Source organism: Nannospalax galili, unplaced genomic scaffold, assembly GCF_000622305.1.
Source record: "Nannospalax galili isolate Female #2095 unplaced genomic scaffold, S.galili_v1.0 scaffold1951, whole genome shotgun sequence".
Lineage (NCBI taxonomy): Eukaryota > Metazoa > Chordata > Mammalia > Rodentia > Spalacidae > Nannospalax > Nannospalax galili.
The window spans coordinates 1,150,890-1,169,840 of NW_008329136.1; the positions used below are offsets into that span (position 1 = coordinate 1,150,890).

General features: G+C 45.1%; 1 protein-coding gene across 1 annotated transcript in view; it reads right to left on the reverse strand.

Moving 5' to 3' along the window:
* The window catches only part of Ptgfrn (prostaglandin F2 receptor inhibitor), a 52,618-nt gene that overhangs the window by 10,574 nt on the left and 23,093 nt on the right, over positions 1–18,951 (reverse strand). The window contains exons 6-7 of the mRNA XM_017798067.1: positions 11,051–11,476; positions 6,050–6,469 (exon numbers count right to left, since the gene is read on the reverse strand). Coding sequence (XP_017653556.1) covers positions 6,050–6,469; positions 11,051–11,476 — 846 coding nt within the window. The remainder of the gene's footprint in view (positions 1–6,049; positions 6,470–11,050; positions 11,477–18,951) is intronic.

Genomic DNA, 18,951 nt, shown 5'->3' on the forward strand with positions numbered 1-18,951 from the left:
CCAAAGATTTTTTTTTTTCTTTTCGGAGCTGAGGACCGAACCCAGGGCCTTGCGCTTGCTAGGCAAGTGGTCTACCACTGAGCTAAATCCCCAACCCCAACCCAAAGAACTTTTTTTAAAGCATTGATAAAAACAACCATGAGATGAAAGTGTGTGAAAGGTCACCATCCAAGGAAGCAATGAAGTATGTGAAAGGTCACACCCTCCAAAGAAGCAATGAGCTGAAATGATTCTATTTTCATTTCAATTTGATGACTAATAAAATAGGTCATTAAACTACTTTCCTAACACTTAAGTATATGAATAATCTGTGTCCTCCTGGGTGAAAGGTAAAGGATGGCTATGGATATGGAAGGTTAGGGAGACCTGGGGACTTAGCTCCAGAAGGGCCAAGAACATGGCAGAATGGCAGTCAGAGGAAAGGGGAAGGAGGAAGCAGAAGATAAGGGACTACCTTCCTCTGGAACATCACTCCCTCCAGCGGCCTCAGCTCTAGCCCCAGCCTCGTTACTCTGACCAGCTCTGTGGAAACGGCTGGGGGAACCGTCTGCTATGGATGGCTGTCTACTCAGGGGAGCAGTGACCATGAACAATGGGCATTATATTTTCTTCCCAGATTTGAAATTTCATGGTGATAAAGATAAGTACTCTAAGGGGCTCTCCTGAAGGTGTTCAGGCCCCTTTAAGAGAGCCCCAAGTGACCAAACATTGAAACGCTCAATTGATTGATGTTTTTTATTGAAACAACAAAGAAAGACTTACCTAATTTGAACAAATGTCACTTTTCTTTTCATTTCTAAAGAAAACCCCAAATGCCTTCAGGGTCACAAGTTACAGCTCTCATTTCCCCTACTGGTGGCAGCCGTGGGAATCAAGAAGGGGTCTGTGCTATGGCTCACAATCGGACAGGCCTGGGGAAGAAGGCCTTCATTGTGAATGACTCGCAGTCGTGGATTTCCTTCTAATGAAGTCAACAGCTTGCTGTTAATATGGGTCATTATCCCAGGCTTAGAAATATTTTCATTATGGTCAATTTCTGTGGCAATGCTGCTTTGTGAGGTATCTGTCTGGTTAGCTTCACAAATGATAGACTATGACTCAGAGAATTGACATTAACAGCCTGAGTCATTTGGGGTCCCTCAGTTCCTCATCTGCAGAGAGTACAGGGACCACTTAGCTTTTAAACACAAACATTGACACAACCATGTTCTAACCCCGCCCCTTAGATGAAGGAGTATAAGGGCACCTTTTTTTGTGAAAGCAAAAACTGCCATCTGTTTGCATCTAGCCATAGAGTTGTGGCTGAGTAAGTCCACCCTATGCAGCCATTTGGGTTAGTGTCTACCTAACATTTATTGTAACAGGAAAAATGATTATCTAACAACATTAAAGGGGAGGAAGGAGGTCATAAAATTATATATATGGCCTAATTGTAAAATCATGAAGAGAATACCCAAGGGAAAAATCCCAGGAAGATGAACAGCCTAAACAAGTGTTTGGTAGGATGTACCAGACACTTCCTAATACTTCCCTATCTTTTCAAATTTTCCACATTAAAAAGGAACAATAAATATTACTATTCTTTTAAAAGGCTAAAGTCTACACCATCACATTAAATCCTATTTTAACTCTGATATTTGAATCATGATCTAGTAGGTTCCCTAGGAAACTCAGAGGCAAACACCCTGATCAGACGACAAGGTGGTACACACTGAAAGGACTTCTTTGTCTCAGGTCTTAAGAAGACTGCTGACTGGTAGGAAGCAGATCTTCAGGTTCAAACCAGTTGTCTATTGGGGGCGATAGCATTGGGCAGCGCATTCAGATGGCAGCTCCTAATTAAGATAGGGACAGGCTATGACAACTCCATAGACTGAACACAGTTCTTAGGCAGTGTATTCGGTCCGTAAGTGAAGTGCTATTACCTGTCATGCTGAGATTTGAAGAATTAGAAATAGATCCAATATCCATTCCTTACCCAAAAATACACACGAAGGAGTCTATATCTCCTCTCTTGCACACAACACAAAGAATGATCAAATAGCAATGTAAAACAAGATGGAACTGACCATAGCACAGTAAGATAGATATATAAAGGACTGAAAAAAAAAAACCCCAAAACCTCACATACTGTTTTATCTCAGACCCCCACACTGCTCCTTAAAAACATTCAACAAGGGCTGGGCATGGTAGTGCATGCCTTTGATCCTAGCACTTGGGAGGCAGGAGGATCTCTGTGGGTTCAAGGCCAGCCTGGTCTACATAGAGAGTTCTAGGCCAGCCAGGGCAACACAGTGAGACCTTATCTTAAAAAAAAAAAAAAAAGGCTCAACAAACTAGGAATGGAAGAAAACTTCTGCAACCTGAGAACGAACATCTATGGAAATCTCACAGGAACCTGGCATTTATGGTGAAAGGAGGACTGCTCTCCCCATAAGATCAGGAACAAGACAAGGGTTTCTACCGTGCCACTTCTATTCAACACAGCACTGACAATAGAGGGAAATAATCTAAGACTACCTTTAGTCACAGATAAGACCTTGTGTTTTCAAGATTATAAAGAAAAAAAAATAGTTGTAGGAAATCCACCAAAAACCCTGTTAGAACTAAGTTTAGTATGGTTGTAACACACAAGATCAGTACACAAAAATCAGTTGCGCTTATATACAATTATAATAACAGAAAGTCAGAAAATATTAGAATGAACTTAATAAGTTCAATATTTACACAACAAAAATAAAACATCATTGAAATATATTAAAGACCTAAATCAGCATTTTATGTTGATGAGTTAAAAGACAACAGTGTGAGAGACTGTCAGTAACTGAACTCCACAAACTCAGCAGAATCCCAACCAGAGTGCTCGTGATCCTTTTATAGAAACTGACAGATCCTAAAGTTACATGGAAATGCAAGGGACCTAAAGCACTCAAAACAACCTTGAGAAAGAACAAAGTTGGAAGAGTCAGACTTAACTGATCTTTAAACTATCCACAAAGTGACAGCAAACAATGTGATACTGGTATTAGGATGGAAACAGGTACCTGCACAAAACTGAAAGTCTAAAAATAAACTTTGGCATCTGTGATGGAGCTGAGTTTCTGACAAGGGTGCCAAGACAGGTCTACAGGGGAGGGGAAGCACAGGCTTTTCAACAAATGGTGCTGGGTCAGCTCTATGTCTCCATGCCGAATAATGAAGTTGGACTCCTTCCTCACACTATATATGAGAAGTTGCGCAAAACAGTGCACAGCTGGAAATGTAAGGGATAAAACTGTAAAACTCCTCATGACCTTGAACTAGGCAACGATTTCTGAGACATAATATAAAAAAAACCTTAAGCAACAAAAACCAAATAAACCAGACTCCATTAAAAGTAAACATTCTGAGCTAGGTGTGGTGATATATGCCTGTAATCTCAACACCTGGAAGGTAGAGACAGGAGGATCAGGAGTTCAAGGCTAGCCTGGGCTATATGAGACTCTGTCTCAAACAAAAAAATTCTGAAGAAAAATCTAAAAATTTTGATGTTTCAAGTGATACCATTTCAAAACTTTAAAGACAACTAACAGAATAAGAGAATTGTTTTCAAAACAATAAAGTTTCTGGAAGCATAACTCATAAACAGATCAAAGAATAATCAAAGTGTAGTAACCATACAATGGAATATTATTCAGTCATGAAAAGCAATGAAGGGCTGGGCATGGTGGTGCATTCCTTTAATCCCAGAACGTGGGAGGGAGACACAGAGGCAGGTAGATCTCTGTGAGTAAGAGGTCAGGCTGGTCTACACAGCAAGTTCCAGGTCAGCCAGGGCTCATAGTGAGACCCTGTCAAATAACAACAACAATGCAAACAAAATCAATGAAGTAAGGACACATCTTATAATGGTCTCAATCTTGAAATCAGTATGCTTAAGTGAGAAAAGCCAGTCACAAAAACCCACATAGTATATGAAGTGCTCAGAGGAGGGGACTCTATACAGTAGGAGACCAGTGGCTGCTGAGGGCAGGGGACTAGCAGGATGGGAGTGACTATTAGTAGGAATGGGCTTTCCCTTTGGAGGGCTTAAAATGTTCTGGAATAGGACAGTGGTGAAACCAATACATCTATAGTTGGGGTGACTTTTATGGCTTGTGAGTTGTATCTCACTATAGGTGTCAATATAGACAGGCAGACTGACCAACCAACCGACAGACACATAGTAAGAGAGGCCTATGCTCAACCTAGTCTTTTCTATTTTAAGAGCTTTAAGTCAAGGTTTATGTTCTAGTAAAGGTGAATAGATTCTAGAGGATTATTTTACTATATATTACATTTAATGATTTCTTTTCCAAAGAAAATCATTTCATTTCATTTAATTATGTGTATGAATGTATGTGGATATGTGCACATGAGTGCAGTTGCCTGAGGAGGCCAGAAGAGGGCATTATACCCCTGGAGCTGGAGTTACAGGTGGTTGTGAGCTGCCCAACATGAGTGCTGGGAACAAAATGATCTTCTGCAAGAGCAGACCCAAATGGGAAAATTTTCATGAAAGCATCTTTAATTTGTTATAATGATTCAATTAATGCCTAGAGTTTTGAAATTTTATGTGTGAGTGCTATGCCTACATGTAAGCAAGTACACGCATGTCATGAAATGCCTGTGGAGGTCAGAAGAGGGCATCAGATCCCCTGGAACTGGAGTTAAGGATGGTTGTTAGCTGCCATGTAGGTGCTGAGAATCAAACCTGAGTCCTCTGCAAGAGCAGTCAGTGCTCTTAATCACTAAGTCATCTCTCCAGCCTCTAATGCCTGAATTTTTATAGATGAATATGAATGTATGAATTTAAAAATCCCTAACTGGTATGCAGGGCAGATTAGTGCAAACTTCTACTCTTAAATTCACAAATGATAATACTTCACATGAGTATTCCAAGTAAGAGTGAGGATTTAAAACTTTAAAATCACCTTCCTGCTGAAAGACACATATGCACACAGATGGGTTTGTCAGAAGATCTTAGTGGATTACACAGATGCGTAAGAAACATTTCCCACAGTAACATTCTAGTTGTCAAAAGATAAAATTATTTCCAAATAGACAAAAAAAAAGTTTCATAGACAAATACCACTGGTAACTATTCTTTTTTTTTAAATGCTTTTAAAAATTTTATGTGCATGAGTGTTTTGCCTGCATGTATGTAAGTGCACCTGTGCTGTGCAGTGTCTGCAGAGGTCGGAAGAGGGTGTCGGGTCCCCTGGAACTGAAGTGATGGACTAGCCACAATGTGGGTGCTGGGAACCTAACCCAGGTCCTCTGTGAAAACAGTCAGCACTCTTAACCATGGAATCGACTCTCCAGTCCTTTAATAACTATCCCTAACAAATCAAGCTGACAGATTCACAACAGCAGGTCTGGTAACTCAACTAACTGTAGGAAAGTTTTTCCTCCCTCCCTCCCTGCCTCCCCTCTCCCCGCTCCTTCCTCCCCCCCCCCCAATCCAAAACTGAGGCAAGGAGCAAGGCTGTGGACTATCCCCTGTAATGGAAACATTCCTGAGTATTTGGACTCACAGCCTCTGTCACCACCTCCAGTCCTGGAATGGGAAGCCATGCAGCCAGCCAGGATTCAGACTCCAGCTCAGAACCTTCCACTGTGACCAGTCACTAAACCTCTCCTCCCCTTCTTTACTTTCTATCATGCTCCCTAAAGACTGAAGTACCCGAGTTGTACATGAGCCTGGAACCACAGTGCTGGGGGGGGCAGAGACGGGAGGATCACTGCGACTTTCTGACCACCAGCATGGTTCCAGACTCAGTGAGAAACTGTCTCAAGGGAATAAGGCAGAGAAAGTAGAGCAAGACACCCAGCATCCTCTTCCGGCCTCCACGTCCACACGTGTACATAAAGCACACATACACACACACATATATGCTTATATACGCCCTCATACACATCCATATACAAAATAAGTAAATGAATGAGTAAATAAATAAAAGGACATTTGATCAGAATGCTAGGCTCGTCATCCAGCTCAGTCTATGACTCCACAGAGGTCTCCACTCACCTGAGGTTTGGAAGTCAATCTCAATAGGATTGGAGAGACTGGTCGCTGCTTCTCGCCACATGCTGCCCCCGACAAGAGACCAAGCTGTCACCACACAGCGGTACAGCCCTGCATCAGAGATCTGAGTTTGGTACATTCGGTAGCGAAACTCATCCTCCTGAACCTTCTCCAACACCACGCCGTCCACCCGTGAGGCGTCGGTCCAGTTCTCCAGCTTCACCACTGAATCCTGGTCTAGGGAGATGATGCACTTGGTTTCGTTGGGACTGGAGAGGTCCCCGACGGGCTTCTCAGCCGTGATGAGGACAGAGTAGCGTGGTGACTTGATATTCTTGGAAGACACTTTGCAAGTCATCTCAAACGTATTCCCTGCAGCGAAGAAGGGCTTCGGTTGCCGTGCCTTCACCACAAGCACAGAATCTGGAATGAAGCAGCAGAAGGAGGTCATTTTCCAGCAGGACCCGTTAAAATGGAGGCGCATAAGGTCAAGGAAACAGGAACTTATCCGCAATTTGCTACACAGTAGCACTAAGGAGAGTGTGGAGACAGACTGAGAACCAGCACCGGGGAAGAAACAGTTGGATATAATTTGAGGTGCAATCGACAGTGGCTGTGGATTGGCAGACTCTCAATCTGTGAGATGTTTCACCAAGAGGAGTCGAAGGGCTAAAGGTGTCCCCCACCCCCAAACCAGACCAGGCTGGGTTGGCCACACCACAGACTTCTCTGCTGAGTGTCGGTCAGGAAAGTGTCCCCAGTTGAGCTAGCCGCGGGGGGGGGGGGGGGGGGGGGGGGCACAGCTCCTCTCTGCCTAATCCTATGAGGGTCGCACCTAAAACAACTCTACCTGGACACACAAATGCACTCACAGATCTAATCACTTCCACCTGTTCACACTACCAAGTTCAGAGATGCTGTATGAAGATAGTGAGCCAGTGGCTATGGCTTCCTTTCCAGTGGGTTTCCATGTTCTTTCTGCTTCTCTGTCAAACAGTATCACCTAAGCATATACACATTTGGATTCATGAATCACTTGGGGACATCAAGCACGTGGAAGGCTCTTAGATAACTACTGAATGGGTGAATAAATGAATTGTACCCATTCTTTTTTATCTTTTCTTAAATTATAATTTTTATTATTTTCTTTTTATATGTATGAGTGTTTTGCCTGCATGTATATAAGTGCACCATGTGTGTACAATACCCACAGAGGCCAGAAGGCATCAGATTCCCTGGAATTGGAGTTTTAGACAGTTATTAGCCACCATGTACCAAATTTGGGTGTTCTGGAAGAGTAACCAGTGCTCTTGACCACTGACCCATCTCTCCGCCCCCTTTGATTTTTTTATTTATTTGCATTTTTTGTTTTTTTGAGACAGGGTCTCACTATGTAGCCCCAGTAGGCCTGGCACTTATTAGGTAAACCATCCCAAGCTGGCTTCAATCTCATAGAGACCTACCTGCCTCTGCCTCCTGAGTGAAGGGATTAAAGGCATGGGCCACCATGCCTGGCAATCCAGCCCCCTTTTTAAAACAATAATTAATCATAAAATCACTTATGAGAATTTTATGTTGGGATCTGGGGGACCATTATTTCCGTGAAGCCTATCAGTACAATGTGTATGCTACACTTGTCTCCAAAGCTGTTCATTTCTGAGGTTCCATGAGGCAGACACATCCTCTCCTAACTCTCTTCTCAGTTGGGTCATCCGTTCATGAATTTACCCTATAATTACTGACAGCCTTTGTATTATGGGTACTGGGAATGAAACCATAAGCCAAACATACATAAAGTCTTCATTTTATATGCTAGTAGAAGAAGATGAATAAAATAACATATGAGGAAAAATATAGGTCTATATGGGGAAAGCATCACAACTATTGACAGAGTTGCCAGGGATATTTCTATATTTGAATGAGGACCTGCAGGAGGTGAGAACACTTTCCCAGAGACAGGACAGAAAATGGAGAGCTACAGAGCCTGTTTGGGGGTAAGGAAGACCACATGAGGGGCAGAGGGGCCCAAGTTAAGTGAGCAGTGGGGAAAGTTGTGGGGGAGACTGGTTAGCTTGTAGGGTTGGTCTATATAGGACACTCAAGGCCACTGAGGACTCTGGGTTTGGTCTGAGAAATGGAACCTGTGAAGGTTTAGAGCTGAAGACCTTCATGCTAAGGGTATAGTTAAGGGAAGCAAGGAGACCAGATGGGAGGCTAGTGATATGGGCATAGGTGAGAGACAGGAATGGTTCACTAAGAGGCGAGCATGAGAAGTGGTTAGACTCCAGATTAGTTTTAAGAATGAGGAATTGGAACTGGGTATGGGGGTGGACATGCCTGGAAGCCCAGCACTTAGGAGGAAGAGATAGGAGGATCAAGAGTCCAGGATTTTTCTTGGCTACGAGAGTTTGAGGCCACACTGTGCTACATGAGATACTATCTCTAAAAAAACAAACAAACAATAAAAAGGAGGGATTAGGGTGTGGCTGGCTTGCCTAAAACTGGCAAGACCCTGGGTTTAAGCCTTAGCAAAACAAAACAAAAGAATGGGCAGCCAGAGGTGAAGGTCTCATTGGAGCAACAAGAGTAACAGTACTAGAGAAAGCTGAGCCAAGAGAGGTGGCAGAGGCCAGGAACACCACTTTGAACAAAAGTCAGAGATGCCTGCTAGGCAAGAAGGCAACATAGTAAGTTCTAGAACAAGCTCTGGGATAGAGATACATAAGTAGGAGTCAGTCACTGGTGTGCAGAGGGTATTTGAATTGAAGAGATTACCAAGGGAGTTAAACAGGAATTGAAGGACTATGTCCTGACGTTGTGTCATGTGAGGGGACTGAGAGAGTCAACAGAAGGTAGCAAAGGAGGCTGAGAGGCAGCAGCCAGTGAGGTGGGAAGAAAGCCCGGAAAGGACATCCTAGAAGCCAGAGGAAAAGTCAAAGCATTTAGGAGGAATCGATCCTGCCCAGGATGTAATGACAATGGGCTTCTGTGGTCTGTTGATCTCTGGAGGTCTTAACATATGCGGTACAGAAAAAAGTCTGATTAGACAGGGTACCAAGGAAGACTGAAGCAGGAAATATCAAAAACAGACACATCAAAGGCCACAGCTAAAAAAGGATACTGAGTAATAAGTAGGAAAGAAAGATGGAAGAAGGTCAAGCTTAGTTTCTCTAACAGCATGGTAACAGGCCAATGGGAAAGGTCCAGAGGAGAGGGCCTATTTAAGAAATAAGAGAGAGGGTCATGTGTCTGAGTTGTGAGAGGGGGCTGGCCTTTGCTAAGAACTAAGAGAGAGTAAGAGGCTCAGTGCTGGGTCTAGTGCATGCAAGCTCTCCTCTGATTGTCTTGTTTAGGGGAAAAGGAAGCAGGGCCAGGAGCTGATGGAGGCTGGGGAAGGAGGTTTGCAGAAAGAGCAGGTGGCATGCAATCAACACTTATGAGTGGGGAAGTAAACACACCAAGAGAACCAGAATGATTCTCAATGTTGAGAGCCCACATGACGGGAGGGATTGAAGATTGAAAGGGAGACCAGTCACCACTACTGGAATGCTTTTCTTCAGCCACATTTAGCTCTGCATATGCAGACAGAGAGGCAGCAGAGCTGGCTTTGAACTGGGTTGTTGTTTAGCCAGAGTATAAAGTAGGCCAAGCCAAGGGTAAGGGAGTTAAGGGTGTATGCAAGGGAGGGACGTGACTGATGGGAAACTGAGGCTAGGTTTCAGTAAGTGTTCATGTAACTCATCCTACCTGCAACCCCCAGAAAATCAGAATGAGGGACGGTGCTAAAATAACTAGACTAGGACAGTAGGTCTGAGTTGGACTTCCTGGAGCAAATGGTCACCTTAGTGAGAGAGATGAGAAGACCCAGTAAAAGTGAAGGACAATGGCAGGATCAATAAACAGGACTGAAGTGCTAGAGGGCGTGATCTAGAAAGACAGGCATGCTTAGCAAATGGGATGCATAAAAATGGCTATGGAGGTTTCCGCTGCCAGAAATGAGCTGATCTGATACACAGAATCTGGAGTGTGGGACCAAGAAGGAAGGGGACATAATACCTAGAGAAAGGAAGACAAAGGACGGAGAATGAGAGCCCTGCCAGCCTCAGGGTTCTCTGCTGTGGCCGCTTCTGAGGACCCAAGGCCAGTGTCCAGACAAAAGAGAATTTCTAGTGGGATTTTCTTCTTCTCAAAAGTTCCCAGGATAAGTTCAGTGAAGCTGGCCAGACAGAAGCAGTAATAGACAGAGTGGCCTCAAAACCACGGCTGACATCTCCAACAAATGGGCAGAAGACCCAGCCAGCAGTCAACGGGCTGGGTGTGGGAGGAAGTGGTATGGCCCTGGGCAGGGAGATGCTGCCAGATCTTCTGAGGCCTAGTGGAAATGATCTGAAAGCTGCCCTGAGAAACAAGCCTGTCCCCTTTAAGTCCAGTGTGTGGGAAGAAAACACTACTCAGGAGGGCTCTTGGGATAACTATCCTCAGAGAAGGAGGCTGGAAATGTTTAATGGAAGAAGGAAATAGGGTTCAGAAAACGGAAGGCTAATGCCAGGAGTTGCAGAGAGCCCTTTGGGGACTGGGACAGAGAAGGGGCAGTGGTGAGTCCAAAGGAGGGCAAAGAGGGTCAAGCAGTAATTATAGCTCCCCAGTACATCTGCACAGATCCCCAGATTGACTTGAAGGGTGGTGGGACACCTGAAATGACTTAAGAAACCAAAACAGGGGCTGGAGAGATGGCTCAGAGGCTAAGAACACTGGTTTTTCTTGCAGAAGACCCAGGTTCGAATCTCAGCACCCACATGGCAGCTAACAATTGTCTGTAACTCCAGTTCCAGGAGATCCGACCGCCTCTTCTGTCCTACGCAGGTATTGCATGACACAGGTGCACTTACCTACATGCAAGCAATATACTCATACACATAAAATAGAAAAAAAATAAATGAATAAAATTTTTTTAAAAAAAGAAACCCAAACAAATATGGAAAGTAACCGGAATGAAGCTCCCACCTTCTGAGGCCCAGAATATGTTGACAGGCTTGGAGAAGACATCCTTGCTCTTCACCCAGCTGTTGTTTCGCTGCCTGGTCCAGGCAGACACAACACAGTAATAATTGCCCCTGTCTTCCTCTGTAGTCCTTTGGATCCGGAAATTGAACATGTCTGTGTGTTCCTTAGAAAAAATAAACTCTCCATCCTGGGCCCGCTGCTTGCTCCTCTCTCCATATCTCAGCGTCCAGTCCCCATCCATGACTGCAAGAAGCTCGCTGCTCACCATGTCGTCACTGCGCCGGTTCATTCTATAGTACCATGACACAGTAAGTCGAACATTGGCCTCCACACTCTTCATGTCTACCACTCGGCATTCCAGTTCTGTGGGGTCATCTGAAAACCCAGGGACTTTAGACGCATTCAGGTAGACCTGATAGTCTGGTTCTAAAGAAGAGAAAGATGGAAGAGGAGGGAGGAGGACGGTGGGGAGAAAAGGAGAGAAGGATAGAGGTGGGGAGGGAGGGAGAGAACACAGAGCAACACAAGAATTAGCAAACTGAACATGGCAAGCACTGCTCACATTTGGACAAACTGTGCATCCTATCGACTCCTAGGATTAAAACCCAATCTTTGTGCTGGGTGGGAAGGATCCTGTAAAAGTGTTTCTCAAAGCTTATAGATCACTTCTTCCCACATCCGTGGTCAGAAAGCTCCCAAAGTCAGAAACAAAGTACCCCGGACCAAAACCCTCACTTTTCCGTAGGACAAGGGTGGGCTATCAGGCTCTTGGGGAGGTCAGAAGGATCTCAGAAACTCGTGTCCATGTTCTATCAAGACAGTCTCTAGAATGCCAAACAAGCCCATAGATGTCCAAGTTCCCACTGGAGTAGTCATTATCTCAAAGAACATTCCAGAACCTGGGGCCTACCTGTCCCACTAGGGGCTCAGGCTCCTGCCACCCTGTGCCCCAAATGCAAGGTCCCTGCATTCCTGTTCCTATATATATTCTTAACCTCGCTGTGTTCTTCTCCAATGAATATGCTTTCAGTCAGCCAACACCCCTATGCACTGACTCCTCAAAAGGAAATTCTTTTCACTGCCACACATAACTCACCCTGCAGTTCTGCCAACCTTAAAATCATCACGTGAGTGAGCCTGGCCCTGGCAGGTCTGTTCACTGTCATCACCCACTTCCTTACTAGGCTTGAGTTTTAACAGGAGCAGGAGGAAGCCTAGTGCTCCCAGCAGGCCTTCTTGACCCTGTCATGGTCCTGCTGTTTTTCACTGTGGAAGAATCCCTCCTACTAGTGCTTATTGCAATGATCCAATACATTTCCATGCCTCCACGTTTCTGTCCTCACTGGCCCCAGGCTTCCTCCACACTTGCCAAAGAGCCCATATTAGAACCTCTTGATAGACTCCCTTCATCTCGCCTCCCACTCCACATGTCATCCCTAATTAGGAGGTTCTTCAGTCACTACAGGCTGATGCCATGGTGGTACAATGGTGGTTGGGGTGCTCTACAAACCTCTGTCCCTGGGGCACTCTCTCTCTGCATTTCCACATGTTCTCTCTAATACCAGTCATTAACCATCAACTATTCCTTGCTTGAGGGTCTGATCCCCAAGCTCCTTGAACACAGTAGGCCCTCAAGATATGTTTGCTGGATTGGTGTTAAGGTTATTAGAAAAGGCTACATTTTTCTTTCTTTTTATTATTATTTTTTTTTAATTTTATGTGTTATGAGTGTATTGACCGCATGTGTGTAAGTGCACCTGTGTCGTGCAATGCCTGCAGAGGTCAGAAGACAGCGTTGGATCCCCTTGAACTGGAGTTATGGACAGTTGTTAGCTGCCACACGGGTGCTAGGAATCAAATCTGGGTCCTCTGAAAAAGCAATCAGTGCTTTTAACCACTGAGCCATCTTTCCAGCCCAGAAAAGGCTATATTTTTCATTGAGTACTTTGCCTCTAGGAGAAAAAACATTCTCTTTAGACTGAACTTCCCATTTTCCTATCTTTATCTATATCACTTTCATTAGTTTTGTTTTACTTCTTGCTGCTTTTATTTATGACTCATACAGATTATAAACTGCTGAGGTCAAGGACCTGTCCCTCTGTGATTTACACTTCTAATGAGATTTATAACATTATGACTTCTCCAAGAATGATTCACGGGGCCAGGAAATGGAAAGAACTCAAACTCTTAATTCCCTTAAATGTTGTCTTCATAAACATTTAATTGCTTATGTGAGGTTGGACTCTGCTACAGAGGCAAGCCCACACGGCCCCTGCCTGCCTTGGGTGTAGCCCTGCCATAGTGTTTATGTTGTATAGAAGCTAGTGTCACAAGATGCTGGGATGACAGAGCTGGAGAGGACCAGAGCCTCCTCACTTCATAGGAGTGGATGCTCAGATCACCTTTCTGTCCCTGGGAAGGGTGCTAACATGCCAAAGGCTTCCTAGCATCAACTGACTGCTGGACACATCCCATCCCAGAATGTGTGTAAGCTCTCATATGTAGAGGACAGGTAAGGAAAGGCCCGCAGCATACCACCTTCAGGGCTTTGGACCTAACTGTTATGCTGAATTTTGGTTCTGACTCAAAAGCAGAACAGACAACTAAGCTCATCTAACATGGACATACCAGAATTCAGCTGGCTGTGCACACAGAAAGATACTATACTCTTTTCAGTACACTTTGCTGTGATGGTACCAAATATGCTGAGTGCCTACTATGGACAAGGCAGTATATGTGGAGCTTGGGGACAAAACCCTCAAGTGAACAGTAGCTACGGAATGGGTAACTGAGAGGACTCATGGGAGTACAGAGAAACAGCACCACTGCCAGGGACACTGAAGTCTGCAGAGCATCCCAAACACTGGCACACCCTGTGGCAGTAGGCTGTACAATAACTGACAAACCTTGCCTAAGGGATGGCAAGTGGAAGAGGTGGGGAGAGGAAGGTGTCAGAACAAAAGAGTTCTGACACGGATTTTGTGGCAAATGTGGAGGAGGCCTGGAGCTAATGAGGACAGAAAGACAGAGACACAGCTGCCCTAGAGGCCATACTCAGTCATGTGTATTAGCAGCTACTGTGGCTGCCACTGACAGAGCTTCAAGTCCACCTCAAGCATGACAGAAGTAATCCTACAATACATCTACTTAGGACACCTCTCTGCAAAGTCATGAAGAACAGTGGAGAAGGACTAGAGGTCTGCAGTAGTGAAGGGCCAGGGGTCTGCCGTAGTGAAGGGCCAGGGGTCTGCAGTAGTGAAGGGTCAGGGGTCTGCAGTAGAGAAGGGTCAGGGGTCTGCAGTAGAGAAGGGTCAGGGGTCTGCAGTAGTGGTCAGGGGTCTGCAGTAGTGAAGGGTCAGGGGTCTGCGGTAGTGAAGGGTCAGGGGTGTGCAGTAGTGAAGGGCCAGGGGTGTGCAGTAGTGAAGGGCCAGGGGTCTGTAGTAGTGAAGGGTCAGGGGTCTGCAGTAGTGGTCAGGGGTGTGCAGTAGTGAAGGGCCAGGGGTCTGCAGTAGAGAAGGGTCAGGGGTCTGCAGTAGTGAAGGGCCAGGGGTCTGCAGTAGAGAAGGGTCAGGGGTCTGCAGTAGAGAAGGGTCAGGGGTCTGCAGTAGCGAAGGGCCAGGGGTCGGTCTGTAAGTAGACCTTGTTCTAATCCTACTTCTGCCATTTACCTGTAGTGCAACATTGAACCGTTCCTTAAGATCTCTGGTGCCTGTAATGATGCAGACAGTGACCATAATTGCATCTCCAAATTATACTGAGAGGATTAAGAGTTAGAATATACAATAAAGGGGGCTGGTAAGATGGCTCAGTGGGTAAAAGTGCTTGCTGTGCAAGTCTGTTGACTCAGTTCCTGCAATGTACGTAAAAAGCCTGGTGGCCACACATCTGTAATTCTAGTACCATTATGGCAAGATGGAAGGCAAGAGACAAAAGAATCACCGAGAAGCTCATGGGCCAGCTAGCCTAAAGCATGCAGTGCAGGAGAAACAACAGGAGAGACCCTGCCTCAACAAGGCAGAAACAGAAAGCCAACTCTGGACAGCTCTCCTTGGACTTCTACACATGGCCTGTACACACATACACACACACACGCACGCACACAGGCACGCACACACACACACACACACACACGCACACACGCACGCGCACACACACACACACACACAAACAAATCAAATTTTAAAAAAGTGTATGCATAGATGTGCTTAGCCTGGTGCCTTGAGTATAGAGGGAGAGGTATATGTATGGTACATAGCAACATATATGACCACATAAACACACATACATTACTATTTACAATTCCCATTTCACATCTGAGAAGGAAGAGCTTTGAAAAGGTCAGCAACTTGCACACATGGCTCATGGGTGGGAGCTCTGGCTGCGGGGCTTTTAAGACCCACATCTCAGAGGAACCACATCTGCTGTGTTCTAAACTTGGCATTTTCTAAACCGCACTGCCCAACAGGATGATTTTCAGAAACACTGAAGGCTGTGCTGACAACAACATCGTGAATTACTGCCAGAGGGAATGTGACCCAAAGGACAGCGTCCCACAGGCCTGACTGACCAGTGCAACTGACGTGCCCTGACGTTCCCCTTGGGGACTTCTGTCCTCTAACAGATCACACACTTTTTAATGACAAATGCTTCAGTCTTTCATGGCTTACTTTCGCCCCCGGGTATATTGTTCCAAAGGACACCTTTCTGAGGGCTGTTAAAATGCTGATGAATGACACCAGATGCTCATCACAGCACTATTCACAACAGCCAAGGAGTCAGCCTAAGAGTCGGTCAACAGACGACTGGACAGACGATGTAGCACATCTGTGTACATGCATACATACACACATCCATAGATGATACACATTACAAAATTATTCAGTCTTTAAAAAGGAAGGAAATCCTTAAAGATGGTTTTTGTTGTGCTATACCTTTCTCCTAAGTTTTTGTTGTATATTCTTTGCAACAAGGTTTGCTGGTATTTTCTGAACATTCTCGACCTCTGGTTTTAAATTACCACATTTAATTATGGGTGCAAGTTGGGTTAACTGTGCTGCAACATCTTCAGTTTTACTGTAGGACGCATCCTGGCATGATAGATCACCCTGGGAATTCAAATTTTTACTGCTGTCCAGCACCTGGTTGCAGTATTCCGAATTATCACTTCTTTGGGTCAACTGATGTGAATTCTGAGAACAACTCAAGGTAGGAGATGCCTTCAGCAACGCTTTCTTTGCTATCTCCTTTAGATGAATTTGATTTTGGTTTATTTCAAGAGACTGACTTTCTCACTTTTGAATGTCTGCGTGGCTTCACAGGTGCTGTTTAGTAGCTGTGTTGACCTATGACTTGGACATGGTGTTCTGGCCACTGAACACGACAGTATCTTCAAGTGTACATAAACATGCATGATTAGCCAAGCCAAAGACCCGGAAAAAGACAAGATCCACCCCACACAAAGATCGATGCACGAAGAAATCCTCAACTCTCAGCAGTCAAGAAAATTACCTGAAGACCCAAGAGCAGCTCTCGCAGGAGTATAGTAAGTTGCATGACATTTGGATAGCATCCAAATTTCAAAGATTTGGTCAATTTGTTCCACACAATTTTGCTATTTTGCTCGGAAAAAGACCTCCCTTTGACCAAGCATTGAAACCAGTGGGTCAAAGTAGTACAAGCTTCCAACATAAAAAATTATTTCCTAACTAATCATTTGACTAACTTAGTCAGATAACATTCAAGAGACAACCTCAATTGTTAAAGGTTGAACCTTCGGATTCTCTCCCAACATGGCAAGTCAAAACAATCCAGCAGGCCAGTGTTTATAGAGCAAGCAAACCATCCTCAGAACAGTCCACAGTGAATGGCCAGTAGGAAAGCTCATCCTTTATCCCAGCCCTGCTGTCCCTCTAATGTGTGTGCTAACGTGATGGTGGGTGCTGACCAAACACAGCGTCAGCAGCATGCTCAAGGGATACTACCAAAGTTACCTGGTACCTCTTCTGCGAACCCCTTGCCTGACCCAGCATCAGTACTCAAGAAACTCAAACTCAACGTAATGCATTCCAATGGAATTACAGTGGTTTCTGCCAAACGTAAAAGAGAAAGCGAGAGGGGCAGAGCACAGAAAGAGTTTAATGATCACGCCATGAAGTACTTTACTAAGCTTGCAAAAAGACTGGTGGCTGCAGCGAAGGAGACGGACATTCCGCCCTACAACTGCCTTGATGGGGTACACAAAAACACAAAGGCCCATATTATACACATCTTGGGGCAGGACCAAGTGCTGCTGCTGCTGTCAGGGAACTCATGGAGACTAGGTACAGCCAGAAAGGCAAGGCTGTAAGGATAGAAAAGATAGTGCATACGGGGAAAGAAAGCAAAGCTCAGAGGGGTGTCCACTGGCTAAGCGGGTTATTAAGAAGAGGCAGTGAGGAAGAAAAAGTTGCTTGCTTGGTCCAGGAGTGCCCAGGCCACACTGTCAGGCTGCTTGCATAGTGGTGCTCATCATGCTGTGGGATGGGATCCCGCTCCCTGTGGCTGACCAACTGTACACAGAGCTTACTGATGATCATCAGACAGACCGAAGATGTGCCCTCAATGAAAATCGTACCTATACATGTCAAGACACTGATCCACAGACATGTGGTACTTCTTGCTCCTTTGGCTGTTCCTGGAGTGTGTATTTCAATGGCTGCAAATTTGGGCAAAGCCCTAGCCCCAGAGGATTCAGAATTGACCCAAGCTCTTCCTTACATAGCTACTATGAAAGAATTAGTAGAGGACGTGTTCTAGATGATAGAACTGTGAAACCAGAATGAATCTTTCCGGAGCACAAGGCAGTGGAAAAAAAACTTGAAGAGAATTTACAGAGTTTAACTATAGAATTAGCACCAATTCATAAGCAGTTGGCTCCAGTTGCTTACCAAAATCAGGTGGAATATGAACATGTTGCCTGAGAATGTTGCCTTGATACTAAAGAAGGCTGTCCCTTCTCTGTGGTCACTGCCTGTTTGGACTTCTGTGCCTATCCTCACAGGGACACTCACAACATGAACAATGGAAAAAACGTGGTTTGTACTTTGACTTGAGAAGATAACTGCACATTTGGTTGATTCCTGAAAATGAGCAGCTCCACATCCTCCTGCTATACAGGCTTTCAGACATCAAGGAATTTGGCTCTTGAGAAGGGATGGAGGCCAAGATCAAATCTGGGGCAATCCACATCCTCAAGCCTTACCTCAAGAGGAAGACATGTTTCAGGGATGCAGTTTGTCGATGTACTCTGAAGAATACCTACCTAGTCCCAAGCAGGGGGAAGAGAAACTTGCCATCTACTACCAGCAGTAAGGCCTCCTCGATGCCACCCCCAGGTTCAGACGCCACTAAAAGCTATTCATCAGCCCCATCTATTCCTCAACCAGTGAATGAAAAAAACCTATCTCTAGTCTTCTGGCCCCTGGAGGCTTCCTCCATGAAAACAGCTATGTGTATGTACAATCAAACAGCCCCATCCAGGTTTTCAGAAAAAAAGTAGCGTTCTCCACTACACAATGTCTTCTGGAGCACACAGTGGTGCTGATACAGCTTCTGGGGAATGCTCTGGAATTGCACCGCCTGGTGAAGTCACTGCTCTTCTCGCCTTGTCTCTTCCCATAGCTGATTCCCTCATTTATTCTGGGACCCTCAGTAGTCTACCTGAGCAGCTACCTTCTAATCAGCCAAACCAGCAACTCCCATTCCTCACCTCTCCTCATGAACTCGGCTCCTGTCAGGTGGAAGATGAGCAGCACTCTGATATAGATGAACCTCTACCAGATGAAGAACCCTCAGATGACCTGTCTTCTGACGAGGATGATATGCCCACATTTGATGAGTATTGGTCAGACAGTGAGCATGTC